The 13,727-nt window shown below is 30.5% G+C and overlaps 1 protein-coding gene across 1 annotated transcript; it reads left to right on the plus strand.

Moving 5' to 3' along the window:
- The first annotated feature begins 31 nt into the window (after nucleotides 1-31).
- LOC119614239 (protein zntC-like) lies at nucleotides 32-10,545 on the plus strand. Its single transcript, XM_037970378.1, has 2 exons — nucleotides 32-1,542; nucleotides 10,150-10,545. Exons 1-2 carry the CDS (start codon nucleotides 312-314, stop codon nucleotides 10,257-10,259), a joined length of 1,341 nt encoding a protein of 446 aa, XP_037826306.1. The 5' UTR covers nucleotides 32-311; the 3' UTR covers nucleotides 10,260-10,545.
- Nucleotides 10,546-13,727: the final 3,182 nt, after the last annotated feature.

Raw genomic sequence — 13,727 nt, forward strand, 5'->3', positions numbered from 1 at the left:
ACAACAGGTCTGGCGGAAAAGACCTTTTTTTCATTATACTTAATAATTATTTAATTGATTTGTTTAAATAAAATCTTCTTTTGTTTTAAAAATAAACTAAATATATAATAATTTAATTTTAAACAAAAGCTTAAGTTAAAATTAACTTTAATACAAAACAAAAACATAAACATAAACTTCGAATCTCAATTAAAATTCGAACGAAAAGAGTAGAAACTTAAAAGAAGATAAAAAAAGTGAAGTTAAAGAAAACAAAAATAAAACGTTGATTTGCATAAAAATTTAAGTTATATACGAGATTGTGCAAGAAAATGTCAGACGATCACGATAGCCATGATGTCTTGGTGGCAAAATGTGCAGCCATGGCTGCTTTGTTTTGTGCCACCGCTCTCTTCGGTGGCATACCCTTCGTGCTAAATCACTATTTCAAATGGACGGATAACAATGCAAATGCCCGCTCAGCCAAAGTGGTAACATATTTGTTGCACTTTGGTGGTGGTGTACTACTGGCCACCACCTTTATTCACTTACTACCCGAGGTTCAAGAGGTAGTGGAACATTTACAACACTGTGGTCAAATAGCCGAGGTGAATTTTGCTGTACCGGAGACTTTAATGTGTGCAGGTTTTATATTGATGTACCTGATAGAGGAGTGTATACATGGTTATTTGCATAGAAATAAGAAAAAGTTGTTGCAGAAAGATGATGCAGCCTTTGAGCGGGGTCACAGTGTAAGACGTAGTGTTTTGGTTAAAGGTGGTTTGAAGAATAAATCCGATGATGATGATGATGAAGAGCACATAGAGGAAGAGTCCGATAAATATGCTTCTAAGAATACAGTCAATACCTTAGTCTCTCAAAATGGTGAAGTCTATCAGAATGGTTTTAACAGCAAACGTAACCTTAATTTAGAAATACAAATCTGTCCTCCCGCCGAACCACCCAAATGCAATACACAAAAATATACCTTGGATCATTCGTTAGAACATTCGCATCAACCCTCTCTCGATCACACACACAACTATTCGCACGATCATGCTCACGATCATGGCGGTCATGGTCATTCACACTTACCCCTCAATCCCAGTGAGGGTGATGATGTTGTCACCTCTTCGTTGCGTGGTTTGGGCATTGTCTTAGCCTTATCTCTCCATGAAGTTTTTGAGGGATTAGCCATTGGCCTGGAAGATGCCACCAGCTCGGTATGGTTTTTATTTGGTGCCGTGGCTGCTCATAAATTGGTTTTAGCCTTTTGTGTGGGTGTTGAATTGATCGTGGCACGTACCCGTCCTATTTTAGCCGCTGTCTATACCATCACCTTTGCCATTGTCAGTCCTATTGGTATTGCTATCGGTATTGCTGTCAGCCACAATTCAGCCGATTCGGAAGATAGTATAGCATCAATGATTCTACAGGGTATTGCCTGTGGTACTCTATTGTATGTGGTCTTCTTTGAGATTTTGTCGAAGCAACATGCTGGCTTTGGTTCGTTTTTAGCGATGGTTGTTGGATTTGGTCTTATGTTTGGACTGCAGAATATAGGTAAGTCGAAAGAGAGATATTTTTTTTCAAATCATTATTTAATTTGCAAAATTTCAAGTTCAGTCCAGTTGAGTTCTAGTTCAGTTCTAGTTCAGTTTTAGTTCAGTTCAGTTCAGTTCTAGTTCAGTTCTAGTTCAGTTCTAGTTCAGTTCTGTTCAGTTCTAGTTCAGTTCTAGTTCAGTTCTAGTTCAGTTCTAGTTCAGTTCTAGTTCAGTTCTAGTTCAGTTCTAGTTCAGTTCTAGTTCAGTTCTAGTTCAGTTCTAGTTCAGTTCTAGTTCAGTTCTAGTTCAGTTCTAGTTCAGTTCTAGTTCAGTTCTAGTTCAGTTCTAGTTCAGTTCTAGTTCAGTTCTAGTTCAGTTCTAGTTCAGTTCTAGTTCAGTTCTAGTTCAGTTCTAGTTCAGTTCTAGTTCAGTTCTAGTTCAGTTCTAGTTCAGTTCTAGTTCAGTTCTAGTTCAGTTCTAGTTCTAGTTCAGTTCTAGTTCAGTTCTAGTTCAGTTCTAGTTCAGTTCTAGTTCAGTTCTAGTTCAGTTCTAGTTCAGTTCTAGTTCAGTTCTAGTTCAGTTCTAGTTCAGTTCTAGTTCAGTTCTAGTTCAGTTCTAGTTCAGTTCTAGTTCAGTTCTAGTTCAGTTCTAGTTCAGTTCTAGTTCAGTTCTAGTTCAGTTCTAGTTCAGTTCTAGTTCAGTTCTAGTTCAGTTCTAGTTCAGTTCTAGTTCAGTTCTAGTTCAGTTCTAGTTCAGTTCTAGTTCAGTTCTAATTCAGTTCAGTTCAGTTCTAGTTCAGTTCTAGTTCAGTTCTAGTTCAGTTCTAGTTCAGTTCTAGTTCAGTTCTAGTTCAGTTCTAGTTCAGTTCTAGTTCAGTTCTAGTTCAGTTCTAGTTCAGTTCTAGTTCAGTTCTAGTTCAGTTCTAGTTCAGTTCTAGTTCAGTTCTAGTTCAGTTCTAGTTCAGTTCTAGTTCAGTTCTAGTTCAGTTCTAGTTCAGTTCTAGTTCAGTTCTAGTTCAGTTCTAGTTCAGTTCTAGTTCAGTTCTAGTTCAGTTCTAGTTCAGTTCTAGTTCAGTTCTAGTTCAGTTCTAGTTCAGTTCTAGTTCAGTTCTAGTTCAGTTCTAGTTCAGTTCTAGTTCAGTTCTAGTTCAGTTCTAGTTCAGTTCTAGTTCAGTTCTAGTTCAGTTCTAGTTCAGTTCTAGTTTCTAGTTCAGTTCTAGTTCAGTTCTAGTTCAGTTCTAGTTCAGTTCTAGTTCAGTTCTAGTTCAGTTCTAGTTCAGTTCTAGTTCAGTTCTAGTTCAGTTCTAGTTCAGTTCTAGTTCAGTTCTAGTTCAGTTCTAGTTCAGTTCTAGTTCAGTTCTAGTTCAGTTCTAGTTCAGTTCTAGTTCAGTTCTAGTTCAGTTCTAGTTCAGTTCTAGTTCAGTTCTAGTTCAGTTCTAGTTCATTCTAGTTCAGTTCTAGTTCAGTTCTAGTTCAGTTCTAGTTCAGTTCTAGTTCAGTAACATATAAAGTTGTGTGTTACTGTTGTTGCTGTTGCCAAATCTAACTGTTGTCAGGGATGGAAGGCTGTTAGTAAATTCATTAAACTGTCATTTCTTTTTCAAAATATTTTGATAAAATCATAAAACATTGATTTAAACTACATGTGGAAAAAAATTATCTATGATTGTCATGACAATACCTCCCTTTTCTGGGTCATACTAATATATTATCTTCAACATCATCAACTGGCATTAATTTGAAATGCCATGAAAGCTTTTAGGCATCTAGATAATATATTTATAATTCGATAAATTACTTAACTTGTGCATAAGTTATAAATAATAAGTTAAAATTAAAATAATTTAAATTTAAATCTTAGTCACTGAGCTGAAATTACAACGAAAGACCACATTTCTTTTGAATTATTTTATTTATATAAAATTTCCAGTTTTTTTTTTTTTTTGTTTGAAACACTAAACCAAATTAATTTGTAAGTCTTATAGTGAACGCTTCACTAGGTTTCGCGGGAAAATATCCCAGTATAACTGGTTTCTTGATGAGAAGATATTCGAAGAAAATAAAATTCCCTTTAATTTTAATTACCTTTTAATAATGTTGATAACTTGTTTAATTATTTTACAAAATTTATTGTTAAATTTTGATTGACAACTTATTAAAAATTCTTTACCGTTGAGTTTTTTTTTATATAAACATATTAAAATTTATATATAAATATAACGTTAACCACAATTTGTGAGTAGAATTATATAATCTTAGTCATTGAGCTGAAATATTACCCAAACCGCTTCATTAACTCATCTATAAGAGCCTTGTTTTCAATATTCTTATATTATTTTTATTTAAATGTTTTTTACTGAAGCCTACCTAGTCACGTTCTTAACATAATAAGGGGATTTTTATTCATAATATTTATATTTTTGCAAGATGAAGGTGATTTTTCTTTGCAAGCTCTCAAATGTAAAGTACATTTCACGACTTTTTTGGGAAATTTTTCTTTGCAAAATTCTTTATTTAAACAATATTTATATAAAAAAATCCCTTTTATCTATTCGTCATAATTAAATGATTTATTGATTTGTCATTAAGAGAAAATTACACGTAAATTAAATATGTTATGAAAAGAAGTTTCATTTCATTAATGTAATGTTTCATTCCATTAATGTTTCATTCAATTAATGTAATGGTTCATTTCATTAGTGTTACGTTTCTATATTGTAATGTTTCAATCCATTAATGTAATGTTTCATTTTATTAATGTAATGAATCATTTCATTAATATAATGAATCATTTCATTAATGTAATGTTTCATTTTATTAATTTAATGTTTCATTTCATTAAATTAATGTTGCATTTTAATTAATTTAATGTTTCATTCCATTAATGTAATGATTCATTTCATTAATGTAATGATTCATTTCATTAATGTAAAGTTTCATTTCATTAATGTAATGTTGCATTTTGTTAATGTAATGTTTCATTCCATTAATATAATGATTCATTTCATTAATGTAGTGTTTTATTTATTAATGTGATGTTGACATTACTAATGTAATGTTCATTTCATTAATGTAATGCTTCATTCCATTAATGTAGTGATTCATTTTATTAGTGTAATGTTTTCATTTCATTAATGTATAATCAGGTCTAGTTCAGTTCTAGTTTAGTTCTAATTCAGTTCTAGTTCAGTTCTAGTTCAGTTCTAGTTCAATTCTAGTTCAGTTCTAGTTCAGTTCTAGTTCAGTTCTAGTTCAGTATTAGTTCAGTTCTAGTCAGTTCAGTTCTAGTCAGTTGTAGTTCAGTTCTAGTTCAGTTGTAGTTCAGTTCTAGTTCAGTTCTAGTTCAGTTCTAGTTCAGTTCTAGTTCAGTTCTAGTTCAGTTCTAGTTCAGTTCTAGTTCAGTTCTAGTTCAGTTCTAGTTCAGTTCTAGTTCAGTTCTAGTTCAGTTTCTAGTTCATTCTAGTTCGTTCTAGTTCAGTTCTAGTTCTAGTTCAGTTCTAGTTCAGGTTCTAGTTCAGTTCTAGTTCAGTTCTAGTTCAGTTCTAGTTCAGTTCTAGTTCAGTTCTAGTTCAGTTCTAGTTCAGTTCTAGTTCAGTTCTAGTTCAGTTCTAGTTCAGTTCTAGTTCAGTTCTAGTTCAGTTCTAGTTCAGTTCTAGTTCAGTTCTAGTTCAGTTCTAGTTCAGTTCTAGTTCAGTTCTAGTTCAGTTCTAGTTCAGTTCTAGTTCAGTTCTAGTTCAGTTCTAGTTCAGTTCTAGTTCAGTTCTAGTTCAGTTCTAGTTCAGTTCTAGTTCAGTTCTAGTTCAGTTCTAGTTCAGTTCTAGTTCAGTTCTAGTTCAGTTCTAGTTCAGTTCTAGTTCAGTTCTAGTTCAGTTCTAGTTCAGTTCTAGTTCAGTTCTAGTTCAGTTCTAGTTCAGTTTCTAGTTCAGTTCTAGTTCAGTTTCTAGTTCAGTTCTAGTTCAGTTCTCGTTTTAGTTCAGTTCTAGTTCAGTTCTAGTTCAGTTCTAGTTCAGTTCTAGTTCAGTTCTAGTTCAGTTCAGTTCTAGTTCAGTTGAGAGAGTAAAGGCCTTTTGCCATAAAATAGATCATATGAGTTCCTATATTTCTGTCCACATCCTTATATTAAATGAAATGTTTCATTCTATTAACGTAATGTTTCATTTCCTTAATGTAGTGTTTCATTTCATTAATGTTAAGTTTCATTTCCTTAATATAATGATATGTACTGTTGTAGAGTTCTGGAGAAAAACCTCCCAATGTTAATAATTAAAAAAACACGTTGATAACTCGAAATTCCATGGAAAAAATACCGAAAACAATATGAAATAACTGATTAAAATATTTATATTTCGAAAACATGTACTTTTTATCGAACAGTTGAATTTTTACAATATTAATAACGCCACTTATCAGCTTAACAGCCGTTTTCAAGTTATAAGCACTAGAAACTGAAATTTTTGTTTCAAAATAAAAGCAAAACATGCTGATAACTCGAAATTATATGGAAAAATACCTAAAACAATATGAAATAAGTGATTAGAAAGTTTATATTTCGAAAACATGTACTTTTTTATCTAACAGCAAAATTTTTACAATATTAATAAAGCCACTTATCAGCTTAACAGCTTTTTCAAGTTATAAACAAACTACAAAGTGAAATTTTTTTCATTCAACTTAAAAGCAAATAACTCGAAAACATTTACAGATAACATTCCCAGCAACTAATTAATTTGATGGTGAAAATCATTTGCTAAAATTATAACATCACATGCTAAACATAAAACATAGTCTAGCTGATAACTGACACTTGACAAGCTACAGATTTTCAGTTGATTACGTTTATAACTCTGAAACTAATTAATTATTGTTGGCAAAATAATTATCCCGGTAAATGTTAAAAAAATGTTAAACAAACAAGTTAATGATTTAACTATTGACAAGTTGATAACTCGTTATCTAGTATTCAAACTCATATATTAGGGCAACTAGTTGGTATGGGGGCTGCTAGTTTGGAAAACATCTTATGATAAGAAACTTTGTTTCTTTTTCGGTTGACAACCCTTTAACTTAAGTGTAATAGCTAAGATAAGAAGATATTTGTTAATTAAAAGTTAAGTACATGCTAAATAAATAATTAAATGGTTTATAACTCATAAACTTTATAGATTTGTTTTGTTTCTTAAAGAATTTTTTATATTTTTTTAATAAAAACAAATTTTACTTTAGGTAACGGAATACCTCTATTAATTAGACACCATTTTACAAAACTTTTAACTTTATAAAACTGTAGAGATATTAGTTGATAATCTCACAAGTAATGTTATTATAACGAAATTGTATTCTAAACTGATCATAAAGTTTTAGCCTCGTTTAAAAACCCATTAATATTCTTAACTGACCCAATAACCGAAAGAAAACCAAGATATGATTAATAAAATTATTGCTTTTCTCATTCATGGTCAAAATATAGTTGATAACTCCTTAACTTTATGAAGTCCGCGCTGATAACAATCATAAACAGTTAAGCAATTATTTATTAAAATATTAATACACATGAATGCAATAAATGTTTAAATTACAGAATACATTCCAAACTAATTTTTAAGAAAGAGCTAACAAATTTTTTTCTACTAGTTGTCAGGCTGATAACTCATTAATTGTAGACTAAATGATAACAGTATTTATTAAAGGTCATTAATCTTATTCCTGTCAATTGAATTTTGAGTAATAACTAGTGTAGAGTTGGTGGTGATGACATTATTTGGGTAATTAATCAAGTAAATGGAATATATTCAAATAAATCAATTCATATATTTAACTAAGTTGATTACAGTAACTCTGAGTAGTATACGATGAGAGGACAAACTCAATTCGGCACTCAGACTTTTCCTTATCTTATGATATATAGATGATACAATAGACCAATATTTAAACGAGATCATAGACGTAGCAAGAGTCGAGACTATAAACCAATTTATAGGAGAGAATAATCTATAGCTGATACTATAAACCAATCTACAGTCAAGACTATAGACAAATAAAAGTCAAGACTGTATATTATTGAACAAATTTGATTAGATTCGTTGAGAAACCCCCCATCAAGTCCAAGGAGTCAAGAACCTTTTTTGTAAAATTCAGCACCTGACCATTTAGGATATTCTACATGTGATAATAGTAGATACACAGGGAGTAAATGTAATTGATAAGATATTCCGAGCCTCTTATGTTCAAGGTGAGACTCTCACTTTGAGAGCCTTGAGTAAAGATCGACATATCGAAAATTAAGAACTCTGGTATTTCTAGCTGCGGCATTTAGCGTATAAACTCTGATGGAGATCAAGTTCTTCTAAAGAGAGATCAAGTATATTCGTTAATAGTTCCTCTTGTTTGACTCTGATCTAAGCTGCTAATAGGTATAATGTCTATAAACTTGGAGATAACTCAAATATTTATTGAGTCAAGAGATAAGTTTTCATAAACAATAAAAATTTATGTGACAATGTCTAACTATTTATTTGGATCATTTACTAATTTAAAGTGATAACATTTTGAGAGTCTGATATGATATTTTATAACTGTTTACAGATAAAGATCTATAAACTGTTCCGCCTTTGTCAGTAAATCAATCAGGAAGTACTAGAGTTGATTACTTTCCTTAGATATTTTTAAAAAATTTAATCTATAGTCAAGATAGAAGATCATTCTATTGTTGGAACTATAGACCAATTTATAGTCCAGACTACAGGTCAATCATAAGTTAATACTGCAGATCAGGCTGTAGTGGACACTATAGACATATCTTTAGTCTAGACTATAGATCAATCTATAGTTGAGACTATAGACCAATATATAGTCGAGACTATAGACTAATCTATAGTCAAGGCTATAGACCAATCAATAGTTAAGACTATAACCCAATGTATAGTCGAGCCTATAGACCAATAGAAGACATTACTGACCAATCTTTACTTGAGACTATAGACCAATTTTTAGTCGAAACTATAGACCGAGACAACTGACCAATTAAAGTCGAGATTATAGTCGAGGCTATAGTCCAATCTATAGTCAAAACTATAAACCAATCTATAATCTGGACTATAGACCAATCTATAGTCAAGACTATAGACCAATCTATAGTCAAGACTATACACCAATTTATAGTCAAGACTATAGACCAATATAGTCAAGACTATAGACCAATACAAATTCAAGACTATATACCAATCTATAGTCAAGACTATAGACCAATCTATAGTCAAGACTATAGACCAACCTATAGTCAAGACTATAGACCAATCTATAGCCAAGACTATAGACTTATCTATAGTCAAGACTATAGATCAATCTACAGTCAAGACTATAGACCAATATATAGTCAAGACTATCGACCAATCTATAGTCAAGACTATAGACCGACCTATAGTCAAGACTATAGACCAATTTATAGTCAAGACTATAGACCAATCTATATTCGAGACTATAGAACAATCTATAGTCAAGACTATATACCAATCTATAGCCAAGACTATGGACCAATCTATAGTCAGGACTATAGACCAATCTATATTCAAGACTATAGACCAATCTATAGTCAAGACTATAGACCAATCTATAGTGATGACTACTGACCAATCTATAGTCAAGACTATAGACCAATCTATATTCGAGACTATAGAACAATCTATAGTCAAGACTATATACCAATCTATAGTCAAGACTATATACCAATATATAGTCAAGACTATAGACCAATCTATAGTCAAGACTATAGACCAATCTATAGTCAAGACTTTAGACAAATCTATAGTCAAGACTATACACCAATCTATAGTCAAGACTTTAAACCAATCTATAGTCAAGACTATTAACCAATCTATATTTGTGACTTATAGACCAATCTCTGTCCATCAATTTTATCCTGTTATCAGATCAAAATTATCTTTATTCTCTTCTCTAAGTTTTCTCTCAGTTTAAATGATAAACTATAATAAATTCTTCAACTCTTTTCTTCACACCCACTCTCAAACACTTTAAAAAAAACATTATTTATTTACCTAAACATATTTGACTGAGTATGTACTACATATTTATTGACACGTTGATAACTCGACAACTTTATGAAATTAACCCTCGACTACTGATAAACGTAATTTTCAAAATTAGATTTTTTCTATAAAGATAATGGTTTTTTTTATGTACAAGTATGATTTTCTGTACAATACCCATAGCTCTGGTATCTTGACAATTTGGCAATAATTTATATAGAATTTCACAGGCCATTGTTAGTAGGACAAAAAAAAGTAAATATGGCGCTTGATTTACTTACTAACAAAAACTGCAACTTTTTCCCATATAGAGATAAATATTTTGTATATAATTTCTTTAAAACAAAGTAATTTTTAGTAAAAACAAAACAAAAATGTGATAAGGTAATAGTGACGCATTAACTTTTATTGCTGAGCGGACAACAATCGTTCAGTTATATTACTATATCAATACTACTTGACTTAGTGAAACTGGAGCATTAACATTTTAATAAGCTATTTACAACATACTTGAAAAATAAATAAATTTTGTAATGTTTAATATATTTTATTTAACTAATATTTTTCTCTCTCTCTCTCTTTAAGGTGAAGGCCATGATGATCATGATCACGATCACTGTGCCAATGCTGTGGAAGATATAGTTACTACAACCACAAAAACTGTCCACGACTTGGTGACAAAAAGTTATCTATAGTATTTATATTTGAGATAACTGTGATATTTTTAGTTTTAAGTTTCAATTACTTATTTAAATTAAACTAAATATTTAAAAAAGTAAATTACTTTTATATTTAAGTATTTAAAAAAAACAACAACAAACAAATCATAAGTACATAACCTTAAATCATTTAATTTCATATGTAAAAGAATATTTGAAACAATTTTGAAAATAATGTTTATCGTGGACAAAACTGAGTGAAAAAGATTTTGTCAATTGTCTTATATTTAAGTGCCATTTCTTGTTACAATTATAAAATGTGTATTCAATAAAAGAACATTTATTTTTTATATTAAAGTCTTTTGTCATAGAAAATTTGTTTTATATATGTTTGATAAATGATTGTAAGTAACAAAATAATCTATAATGTGGTCTATAGCCGAGACTATAAAACAAGATAAAATCGTTGAGACGATAGACCAATAGTCGAGGCTATATATACCAATCTATCGTCGAGACTATAGACCAACCTATAATCGAGGCTATAAACCAATCTATAGTCTAGGCTATAGACCAATATATAGTCTAGAATATAGACCAATCTATAGTCGAAGCTATAAACGAATTTATAGTCGAGACTTAGACCAATCTATAGTGGAGAGTATAGACCGACCTATAGTCTCGACTATAGATTGGTTTATAGTCTCGACTATTGACCAATCTATAGTCGAGACTATAAACCAACCTATAGTCAAATCTGTACATCAATCTATATTCGATACTATAAATCAATATATAGTCAAGAATAAGACCAACCATAGTCAAAGCTATAATCCAATATATAGTCGAGACTTAGACCAATCTATAGTGGAAACTAAAGAACAATCTATAGTCGAGACTATAAAACAATCTATAGTCGAGACTATAGAACAATCTATAGTCGAGCCTATGGACCAATCTATATTTGAGACTATAGACCAATCTATAGTCAATAATATAGACAAATCTATAGTCGAGACTATATACCAATCTAGAGTGTGACTATAGACCAATCTATAGTCAAGACTATTAACCAATTATAGTCGAGTCTATAGACCAATCTATAGTAAAGACTATAGACCAATCTATAGTCGAGCCTATGGACCAATCTATAGTCGAGACTGTAGAACAATCTATAGTCGTGACTATAAACCAATCCATAGTCAAGACTAAAGACCAATCTATAGTCAAGACTATAGATCAATCTATATCCAAAAACTATAGACCAATATATAGTCAAGACTATAAACCAACCTATAGTCAAGACTATAGACCAATCTATAGTCCAGACTATAAACCAATTTATAGTCAAGACTATAGACCAATCTATAGTCAAGACTATAAACGTGACTATATACTAAATTATTATAAAGACTATAGGCTAAGCGGTAACTCGAAGTTATAAACTAAACTATAGTCTAAACTATACTTAGACCAGTCTATAATCGATACCATAATCCAACCCAGAAAATAGACTAAAGTCCAATCCATAGTCTAGACCTTAGTCAAAGCTATAATGGAGACTAAAGGCAATGCTTAAGACCATAGATCAATCTATAGAAGAGACTATAGAGGGACTATAGAAGAGACTATATATATATATCTATATTCTTATAGATCAATCTAATTCGTATAGATCAATCTTAAGACGTGAATATAGTCCGAAATATAGTCGAGACTGTTGAGCAATATATTGTCGAGGCTATGGACTAATCTTTAGAGGAGACTATAGACTAATCGTTAGTATAGACTTATCTTATCTATAGACAAGACTATACACTACTTCTGGTCTCGACTATAGACCAATCTATAGTTAAGATTATTGACAGTTCTATAGCCTTAACTTCTTATGATTTATAACAAAGGCCGATTCATTATTTAGTTGGCATGATATCTCTGTATTCAAACAATTACATTAATTACAATTTCTACAGTAATTATTCTACAATAATTTAACAATTCGATATTCTGCCAGCATAACATCTGCATTCTTCAAAAGCCCGTAATTTATAATTCCAAATTAATACAAATATCTGACTTTAACTTGTGAACTTGTTATTTCAAGTTCTCGTGATTTATAACAAAGGTCGATACAATTAAAACATTATACAGCCTACATGATATCTCCGTTTCATAAACAAGTTCATAAAAAGTCGATAATTTAACAATTTACAATCAATAATTTTAAATTCAATAAGCATATAACAAAAAAAAACTTCAACGCAATAACTCTAAACGATAAAAATAAACATTTAATTGACATGATATCTCTCTTTTTTAAAAAACAAATCCATAAAAGTTTATTATTCCATACAACTTGCAATAATTAAACAATTTATAATCACCAATACCAAAATTCTGTCAGCATATGACAAAATAAAAACCTCAGCACGATATCTCTGTTCTTCAAAATCCAGTGTCAATAGAAAAATTAAATATTCAGCATTAAATTGTATTTAGAAAATCACTTCCTAATTCGCCTACAGCCAAAAAATTTCAGCGGCACGATATCTCTGTGCTGTTTGTTCTTCGAAACCAGTGCCAAAAGCAATAACAATATATTTTAAATTCATTCATTATATTAGTTTATTTATAAAAACAAATTTTATACTATTAATAACAACAAAAAGAAAAAGAAACGTTTTTGTTTAAAATAACCAATAACAAAATCAAAACATTTATTTATTTTTTTTAATAGCACGGGGGAAGCAAAATTGAAGGTCAATAAAATTAAATAATTTAGCAAAATTTTGTTTAAATTTACATAAATTTTTATTGAACTCTAAACATAAAATATTAAATATATAAGCCTAAAAGTTTGCTAAGAATTTTGCTAAATAAAATAAATTTAAAATCAATTCCACACTGGCTGATGAAAAGTCATCGCTAATTATGAAAAAAGAGAATTGAATAATGCAAGTTTTCCTATAGAAAATTGCTCTAGAGTAGAGCAAGTTTTCCTATAGAAAATTGCTAGAGTTTAGAGCAAGTTTTCCAATAGAATGTAGCACTAGACTTGAGTAAGTTTTCCTATAGAAACTTGCTCTAGACTAGAGCAAGTTTTCCTATAGACACTAGACTTGAGTAAGTTTTCCTATAGCAACTGACTCTAGTCTAGAGCAAGTTTTCCTGTAGAAACTGGATCTAGTCTAGAGCAAATTTCCTATAGAAACTGGCTTAGTCTAAGCAAATGTCCAACAGAAATTACTCTAGTGTAGAGCAAGTTTTCCATAGAAAATTGCTCTAGTGTAGAGCAATTTTCTATAGGAAAATTGCTCTATAGAGCAATTTTCTATAGAAAATTGCTCTACACTAGAGCAATTTTCTATAGGAAAACTTGCTCTACACTAGAGCAATTTTCTATAGGAAAACTTGCTCTACTAGAGCAATTTTCTATAGGAAAACTTGCTCTCACTAGAGCAATTTTCTATAGGAAAACTTGCTCTAACTAGAGCAATTTTCTAT

Source organism: Lucilia sericata, unplaced genomic scaffold, assembly GCF_015586225.1.
Source record: "Lucilia sericata isolate MDLA Ls3-8-SP2 unplaced genomic scaffold, ASM1558622v1 Contig002717F_arrow, whole genome shotgun sequence".
Taxonomy (NCBI): Eukaryota; Metazoa; Arthropoda; class Insecta; order Diptera; family Calliphoridae; genus Lucilia; species Lucilia sericata.